General features: G+C 33.8%; 2 protein-coding genes across 2 annotated transcripts; both read left to right on the forward strand.

The window, feature by feature from the left end:
• Positions 1-178: 178 nt before the first annotated feature.
• Positions 179-6,047, forward strand: LOC108695165. Its single transcript, XM_018204926.1, has 6 exons — positions 179-231; positions 982-1,202; positions 3,248-3,423; positions 3,906-4,064; positions 4,708-5,059; positions 5,902-6,047. Exons 1-6 carry the CDS (start codon positions 179-181, stop codon positions 6,045-6,047), a joined length of 1,107 nt encoding a protein of 368 aa, XP_018060415.1.
• Positions 6,048-7,549: 1,502 nt separating this feature from the next.
• On the forward strand, positions 7,550-9,299 carry LOC108695111. The gene is made up of 5 exons (XM_018204871.1): positions 7,550-7,843; positions 8,377-8,591; positions 8,673-8,745; positions 8,817-8,903; positions 9,125-9,299. The coding sequence occupies exons 1-5, from the start codon at positions 7,611-7,613 to the stop codon at positions 9,297-9,299; spliced, it is 783 nt and encodes a 260-aa protein (XP_018060360.1). The 5' UTR covers positions 7,550-7,610.
• Positions 9,300-9,348: the final 49 nt, after the last annotated feature.

Here is a 9,348-nt window from a genome sequence, read left to right on the forward strand (position 1 = left end):
TAGGAAAATGCGTTACAGTTTCGATATTTTCTTTGTCTAATTTTATAGAACGTAGCGGCGATGGCGTGACGTTGGCGTTAAATGTTGCCGATCATCGCCATGAAGTGAGGCGATTAAGGCGAGACGCGACGAATGGCGCCTGGCAGCATGGGCCGCGTTCTCTTCCCTGATCCTCCCGATGCTCGAGCTGCGTTTTGCCGCGCTAACGAGGAGACAGACAAGCCATTCAAGGTAAATCGACACCATTCCTGGATCTGATTCGCTACATCCATCTCAATGAGCCTATCGATCGACCGAGCCTCGAGCGATCGCGATCGTAACTCATCATGATCACACTTTTATTTCATAATATTATATATAATTACAAACGCAAAATCGCGTTAAGGCGACTATCGTGAATGATGAGCAAACACATACCCTTCTTTTTGCATTAAATTTAAAATACACCTACAACGAAAAAATTACATTACAATGCTACAAAGAAACGACTGTGCACGAAAAAAAAATAGAAAAATACAAAATAATTGTGATACGAGGTATCGATAACAAAAGGCCAAATATAGTAGGTATAAAGATATACCTGTAATGATCGTCTTGATAATGAACTATTAAGAACTAGTTATTTATAATTTAGTAATGGAAGTTTTTGTAACTATTATCACAATCAATAATGACCTGAATCATTTCATATTATTGCCAACCATATCAACGTGGTTGTTAGTACATAAAATATTTATTTACATAAATATTTACTCACTTTATGATGCGCAAATATCTAATTTGCAAAAAAAATAAATTTTTTCTTTCTAATTGTAAGTCTTGCTTCTTATTATTTGTTGTCCATAATCAAGGTGAAATGAGATATGGATTATGCATAATATTGTAACACATTTATTTTTAATACATGATATATGTATATATATATATATATTGAAAACTATGTACAAAAAAATTAATTCTATCTGTACGTATAAATTCAAGTTACAGTCACAAGTACGTGACACGCATAATGGAGAAGGCTGTAGCAAACTCTTCATTGCAAAGCAAGATTGGAGACAATAACCATCAGACAGATAAAAGAGATTTAAATCCGACATCGCACTGTAATGAAGCTCCTGCTATGCAACAGCAGGCACAGTTTACGTGTTCTCTATACATTTCACGTGCTGGCGGCTTTCAAGAACAAGATCATAGGATCCAAGGTAATAATACAATATTTGCTGCATTCTGAAGAAAACTGCTACTATCTAATTTATAGTACATTTATGGACTATATTATAGGTGAATGCAAAAATTTGTGTTCAATTTATTCAAAATTCAAACAGCTGCTTTTTATTAAAAATAAAATAAAATCTAAATCTTACTTTATCTGATGAGAGAATTTAAGAATCTGTTGTTTTAAATAAAATGAGTTTTGATGGAGTTATGAGTAAAGTAACAAAATATTCTTTTTATTTAATTCGCAACAATTCAGTAACAAAAAATCGGACATTTTTTAAAAACGATTTTATTTAGGGAAAACTTTAAGCTTTTACATTAGAAATTCAAAAATTGCAAATTTTTTTAGATATGTGACAGGTCCACAAAATGAAGAAAAAATTTTTCGTTTTACTTAACTCGTAATTTTCTATATGTAAAAAATTATAAAACTCACATAAATTATTAGATGTACAACTTTGCTTTCGCCGTTTTCCTATAGATGGCTTTAGCAGTAAGTGGTGGTCGAAATAAATAGATCATAGACGTCATACAATAAACTTGGGCATCTGTCAACATAACCCCATAAAAACATTAGTCGATTTGTGTCTGCATCATAAAGTTATTCTCGATTGAAAATGTCAGTTTACGAGCCAAATTCTCGTCATTTGCGGGAGGTTTTAATTTTTTGCTTCAATATGAAGAAATCTGCGGCTGAGGCTCATTGAATGCTCTCAAATACTTAGGCCGCTATTAGTGAAAGAACGTGTCGTGAGTGGTTTCAACGCTTCAAGAACGGTGATTTCGACGTCGAAGACCGGCATAGCTGTGGAAGAGAGAAGGTTTTCGAAGATGCAGAAGCATTACTTGAGCAAGACTCGTGTCAAAATCAAGAAGAATTGGCACGATCATTGGGAGTGACTCAACAAGCCATTTCAAAACGCCTCAAAGCCATGGGAATGATTCAGAAGCAAGGAAATTGGATGCCGTACGAATTGAAGCCGAGAGATGTTGAACGGCGTTTGTTTGCTTGTGAACAACTGCTTGAAAGGCAAAGACGGAAGGGATTTCTGCATCGCATTGTGACTGGGGACGAAAAATGGGTTCATTACGATAATCCCAAGCGCAGAAAATCATGGGGAGTTCCCGGCCATGCTTCCACATCGACGGCCAAACCGAATATTCACGGCTCCAAGGTCATGCTCTGTATTTGGTGGAACCAGTTCGGCGTAGTGTATTATGAACTGTTAAAACCGACTGAAACAATCACAGGCGATCGGTATCGAACGCAATTGATGCGTTTGAGCCGAGCATTGAAAGACAAACGGCCGCAATACAACGAGAGACATGATAAAGTGATTTTGCAGCATGACAATGCTCGACCCCATGTTGCGAAAGTGGCCAAGACTTGGAAACGTTGAAATGGGAAGTCCCATCCGCCGTATTCTCCAGAACGTTGCTCCCTCTGACTATCACTTGTTTCAATCAATGGCACACGGCCTGGCTGACCAGCACTTCCGGTCTTATAAAGAAGTAAAAAATTGGATCGATTCGTGGATAGAAAAGATGACCAGTTTTTTCAACGCGGGATTTGTACGCTACCCGAAAGATGGGAGAAAGTAGTGGCCAGCGATGGACAATACTTTGAATCATAAATGTATAACCAGTTTTTTACAATAAAGCCTCGAATTTCGGAAAAAAAACGGCGGAAACAAAATTGTACACCTAATAAAAAATATAATAATCATTCGAAAGTAGAGATTTCAAGATTTAGAACTCTTTATTTTAAATTTAAATTTCGTTTATTTTTAACAAAATTGCATCTGTTTGAATTTTAAATAATAAATCGAACACAAATTTTTGCACTCATCAATATATACTAATTTAATTTAAATAGTAATACGAGACTATAATATCTATTTATATCGAAATTTAATATTCACAATGTCAGTTGAATAACATAAAAACATTCAAATAAGCAAACATTAACATTTTCTATTAATCTTGTTTTAGTTTTAAATCAATATTTTATTATTCATTTCTTGAATAGATTGCGAACTACTGCGAACTCATCTCGAAGAAGCTATAGCGGCTTCCGAGCCGTTATCGATGTGGCGTGTCTCTGAGACTCCATGTGGTCTTATAGCTGCTTTCGTACGAGAAAACGATGCCGAGAAACTCTTGCAACGCGGCGACTTAGCTCGAGTGTTTGGAGGACCAGTGCAAGTACGAAGTTTATTTACACTCGATTTTACCCGACGCATTTTACATAACATTACATATAGACTTCCTGCAATAAACCATTATCTAAGCTTTAAATCTTAAACCGTAAAAAATTGACTAATCATAGTCGATTATTCTTCTTATATTCAACTGTAACTGATCAATTTCTTAGATACAGCTTAAGACTTAAAGTTTAAATAAAAGGCTTATTGTAAAATGTGTGTTACAGATATAAAAAATTGAGATATATATAAAAATTTCTAGTGTATTTTATTGTATCCTTGTGTTTTTTTTATTGAGATATTTCAAATATTGTATCATTTTGAAGCTATATTTGTTGTGCCAATTATGTTACTTAAAACATCATTATTATTTAAAACGTCAATTCTTGAACTAAATAATCTACTGAAATACTTTTAAATAAAATCTAGAAGTTAATTAAATATTTTTTTGATTGATATATTTTATTAATTTACTTTCATCAGGTAGCACGATTTTCGGCAAGAGATTCCCGATATCGCCAAGCCGTGCTTCTGAGAGACGTGCCATGGGCTATACCGCTGCAGGATATAAATTCGGCTCTGGCAAAGCAAGGAATTGTCGCAGGAAATGTTGAACGTTCTCGACAATTCGTTCGAGTAGAGGTATAAAGAATGCTTATTTTCTATTTTTAAATTAGCCTATGATAATATCTTATCATTTCTATTGTGTAGACAAAAAAATAGTAATTTTAAAACAATGGAAACATTCCTTGTCGAGCATCAAGGATAAAATTAAAATGTACATGACAGTTGTCATGTACATTTTAATTTTACATGAGATGCGCATATCATATCATTATTTAAATTCATACAAAATGTAGAATACTATGCAATTCTAAACCAGTTCTCATAATGAAGTTCTATAGAACATCTACACACAACCGATTTTGTAAGTCAACTTTCGAAAAACCTAGCAGTCGACATTATTTGTACAATAAAAGATGAACGTATTTCCTGACTAAACTAAAAACCGAGAATATAAGGGAAAAGCGACAGAAGCGTAAACGCCTCTTTTATGATGTCTCAATTTTCTTAATAGAAGCTCTTTATTTACGTTTCTATCACTCTTCCCTTACATTTTACATTTTAATTTTTATTTTTGTCAGGATTAAGATAAAGATCAAAACAAAGTCGGTTATATATAACCATTGAAATAAGTATGATGTAAGAATATACAAATATATGTATCATAAATATAACTGACACTTTGATAAAAAGTGAAAAATATTACTCTTTTGTCTCCTAGGTTTTTGATGCGGGTCATTACGAAGTTTTATTACGTCAAGGTCTGGACTTTTTCGAAGTGGCTCGTTTCAATGCTGTTCCAGAACGCTGGTGGCGAGGCACCGCATGCTCGTTCGGTATACCCTCACGATATGCAAACGATGGAAACAATATTCCACAAGCATATCAAGAAAATATATCGCAAACGGATAGTGTATTGCAATGCTACCGATGTCAGGGTTTCTGGCACGTGGCCGCTAATTGCCGACATTTGCCTCGCTGCGTCCGCTGCGGCGAACCACACAGCGTTGAATTTTGTCCAAGGCCGCGGAATAACCCTATATGTTGCCATTGTTCCGGACCCCACCACGCCGGTAAATCCTTTTCTTTGTAGATGATCGTCTCTCCTCTTGTTCATCTCTTACTAATATCCATTATATATATTTATGATAAAAAGATAACGAACAAAGCAATATTTTTCGTGTATATAATTTAATAATTGTATTAAAAATGTACACCTCTTGCTATGCATTTATTTCTTGTACTTGATACAATCGCATATGCTTCTAGCATTCACGAATAATCGCTTTGTTCCTTAGTTATTAATAAATATATGTTAATCGAATGATGATAGAAATTAAGTACACAACAGCTGGAAAGCGAAAGAAACCAACGCGGATCGAAAAAGTCGATTTCTTGTCATTAAAAAAATGTGTGAAATATGAAAGTTGACCACGATTTATTTCGAAAATTGAATTGCGATATAAAAGAAATTGTTTATGCAAATCATCTTGCATCATGATAATAATATGTCATGATAACAAATATTCCTTTTTGTTCATTTTCTGTTCATTAATCATATAATGCAGTATTGAATAATTTAAGATAAGAAACATAAAAAAGAACTTTCTTATCGTAACATAAAAACAGGAGACATAAAAAAAGAAGGTTCTTGTCGTAACATGTGGAACTCGATTAGAATTCGCTCCAAGAACTGAATCGGAATCTGTACCTACTTGTATAATAAATTACCTGGTTTTGCAAATTGTCTTATACTTGAATGTGTGAATGTCTTATATTGATGAACAAATCATTTCTATTTTCATAATCTTTTTTCCTATAATCTATCACCAAAGTCCACATGTATTATTGAAATTATCGATGCGTTACTTTCATGTATGGCACGACTATAAGATGTTTTCATTTTTTATTACAGGATATAGACAGTGCCCAGTCAGATTGCAGCTGTCTAATGCGACTCCCGTGAGCATTACGTTGAGTACGAGTGGGGTTCAATATCCAGCGAGCGCTACAAATAAATCGAATCCCTCGTGCCATTCTCTAAGACAAGGACACTGTTAAACAACGTCGTTTACAGAGTTATGCGAGGTCTACAAGAGAAGTCTTAGCGGTCGTAGAGTCTTAAATCTTAGAAATTGATCAATCATCGAATATGAGAAGAATAATTAATTGTGATTAGTAAATTTTTTTACGACTTAAGATCGCTACGATTTCTATTGTAGACGCATAAAAGTATAGAGAGGCATTGGTCTTATTAGCATCCTTTTCGAAATGTCAATGAAAGCGCATAACATCTCTACATTACATAACGATCTATTACGAGCCACGAGTGAAATTTAGAGATTTACAGTGCCTTTCTATAAAATGTGGGAACACGTTGTTGTATCGCGTATAACAAAAATGCTCTTTTATAGAGACACGCTATCTCAATCGCAAAAAATTTGCAAACAGCATATATTTACATAATATATAAACAAGATACATTTTTTATGATTTTCATTTTTAAGACGCTGTCGCTTTTTCAGACACTATTGTGTCTTATACGTGTCATTTTTTTTAGACTTTTATGCAAAATATATTGTTTTTATCAAATGTCTTTTGACGAGTTGTTTGTTTACGATCGTGAGGAAATCCGATAAAATGTTTACTTCTTTTTTTCTAAGTTTGTAGGATTTTGTAAACTTGCAGTTACAACTACCCATATTCCGCCGTTTCGTCCCACTTTCTTCGCCCTAGTCCTGCGAATGTAGGTCTCCCCACTAAGTGTCACTGCTACCATCAGGTAATACCTCGAGATCGGGGAGGGAGTTGTACACGGATATCATACTAACGCTAACACATTCAGTCATTCGATCGGCTACTGTAGTGTTCGGTTATTCAACTAATAGATAGTGCCTTATAATTATGAATACACCGTTCGCGCGCGAAAAATCCGACCAATCGATTCTGGCGAACGATATCAGTTAAGTTAAGGATATCAATTCCATTTTTTAATGGACAATTTTTGCGTGCAGTTTAAAGTATCTCTGCAAAATTTACTGTTTTTCTTCCATAAAAATATGATGTGCCAAATAATATTTCAGTAACGCGATAGGGTAAGTTCGCGGCTTCATTTGAAGCAAACATTTTCAAAGGAACCGATTCATTATGTGTGAGTATATTTCTTTTTATTTTAGAATCTTCTTCAAAAGATCGCTGTACGTTTCTGCAGATGGCTAGATAATGTTCATATTTGTATGAGGACTTCGAATAAAAAACTTTGTGCATCGTAAAGGCAATTTTAAAACATGTGATATGAAGAATTTAAGAAATTATAAAACCGCGTATTATGCGGCAATTACAAACGTGGATTGCACGAGTTTCATTTATACATACGTGGCATACCATATTATTTTCAAATAATGTAATAAATAGAACGAAGATATGTGGAGATCCACAATAAATTGACTTCCATCATCAATTGTTGATTGATGGCATAAATCACTTACGTTGTGCAACTCTCTAGATACGAATATATTTTTTATTTGTTAGTTTTGATAGTTTACAAATAAAATTTTATGTTATATCTCTGTTTGCCTGAGTTATACTTGACTAATAGCATAATAAAACGGAACGAAGAAAAAAATGTATTCGGTGTACTTAACGGCTTTCCTCGTCATGTCGATATGCAGCTTGACTGCTCAGCAGCCAACGTTCTTCTTCAGAAACACATTTAAGGGGTTGAGCGGTCTTACACCAAGCGCCGTTGCACTTATGAAAGACGAGATGCGAGTTGTTTATTATCACGAACAGACAGTGGCGGTAGTCGATCTCGGACCAAGAAATGAATTACATGATTGTAATATAATCGAAGTATAGTAAGTGCGGTCATCATCACAATAATGCACACAAAAACCATTATATAATTAGACTAGAAATTGAAATTGGTTTTCGCTAGTTATGTACATATACAGGGTGTTCCGAAATTTGCGAATCAAAATACCATAGCGAGAAAATTTGTGAAAAATTAAGTAAAAAAATTATATATACATTTTTATTTGAAGCAGTAGTTTTTGACAAAGGTTCAAAATATAGCCAATTATAGATTATGTTTAAACGGTCATCTGTCCATGAATTCGTCACATGTGCAGTAATATTAGTAAGTGCGCATTTTGGTGTTTAAATATAATCCGTCTAAAAATAGAGTTCGTAATTGATCATTAAATAAGCCTTATTATTTCACAAATTATTGCTCAAAATAAAATTTATGGATAACATTTTTATTTAATTTTTTGAGAATTTCTTACTGTATTTTGATTCGCAAATTTCAGGACACCCTGTATATATATCATTACTTTCATATAATTTCTTTTTATATGTAATGTTTGACACGCATCATTGATTTTTGCAGTGAGCCGTTCGAGGCTACAGAAGTTTTGCGAAACTTATCAATGACTTTACATCCACAAGTGGTATCCTTCCAGGAGATAACGAGACTCATGCAACAATGTGAATTATTAGACAAATTACAGGTAGAAGCCACGTCCACTTTGCCAACAAACGCATTGAGTAGAGGGACTCGCATAGCCGCAAGTTCCATAACTCTGTTTTCCGGCATTCTGCCAGGTTAATCGTTCATTATAATTTCAAACGCACCCGCAGAATTGTAAAATTTATTAACAAAGACTAAATATGTACATATTCCAGGCACAAAATGGTGCGGCACGGGCGACATAGCCGAAAATTATCATGACTTGGGCGATTTACCTCACATTGACAGGTTGAAATTTAGAGAAATTTACCAATTTTTACAAATATCAGGGAAGTAAGACAAATCTTTATGTTTTTCAGATGTTGTCGTAATCACGATCTCTGTCCAATAAAAGTACGAGCCCAACAGACCCGATATAATCTCACTAATTATTCAATATTCACTAAGTAAGATCTTATCAGAAATTGGTAAAAAAAAAATCAATTAATCTATTTTGATAAAAAGTTTTTATTGTGTCTTTAAATTAATATATCATATTATTATTAATTACTAAATTTTCTTATCATGCTAAAATTTAAAATTATCTTTACCTTAAAAATTATCTCTGTTAATTGCCTCAAAGTTCTTTCCATAAAACAATAAGTTTTAAGTGTTTAACATTTTACAGATCACATTGTACTTGCGACCAAGTTCTTTATCAATGTTTAAAAGCTGCTAACCATCCAACGGCGAATTTCATGGGACAAATATACTTCAATATCGTTAAAGTGCCGTGTATAGAAGATATTGGAAGAAATCGATATCCATTAAGAAAATTTGTACCTGTAAAAAGGGAATATTAATTACAAGATATTAGCAGCATATGTATATAGATAAAATGTATATTTAAAA

The sequence above is a fragment of the Atta colombica genome, unplaced genomic scaffold, assembly GCF_001594045.1.
Source record: "Atta colombica isolate Treedump-2 unplaced genomic scaffold, Acol1.0 scaffold126, whole genome shotgun sequence".
NCBI classification, from domain to species: domain Eukaryota; kingdom Metazoa; phylum Arthropoda; class Insecta; order Hymenoptera; family Formicidae; genus Atta; species Atta colombica.

Coding starts and splice junctions, on each gene's coding strand:
- LOC108695111 (XM_018204871.1), top strand. CDS start 7,611: ATGTATTCGGTGTACTTAACGGCTTTCCTCGTCATGTCGATATGCAGC. Junction 8,746..8,816: donor GATTTACCTCACATTGACAG/GTTGAAATTTAG, acceptor TATGTTTTTCAG/ATGTTGTCGTAATCACGATC. Junction 8,904..9,124: donor AATTATTCAATATTCACTAA/GTAAGATCTTAT, acceptor AACATTTTACAG/ATCACATTGTACTTGCGACC.
- LOC108695165 (XM_018204926.1), top strand. CDS start 179: ATGCTCGAGCTGCGTTTTGCCGCGCTAACGAGGAGACAGACAAGCCAT. Junction 232..981: donor AGACAGACAAGCCATTCAAG/GTAAATCGACAC, acceptor TATAAATTCAAG/TTACAGTCACAAGTACGTGA. Junction 3,424..3,905: donor TGTTTGGAGGACCAGTGCAA/GTACGAAGTTTA, acceptor TACTTTCATCAG/GTAGCACGATTTTCGGCAAG.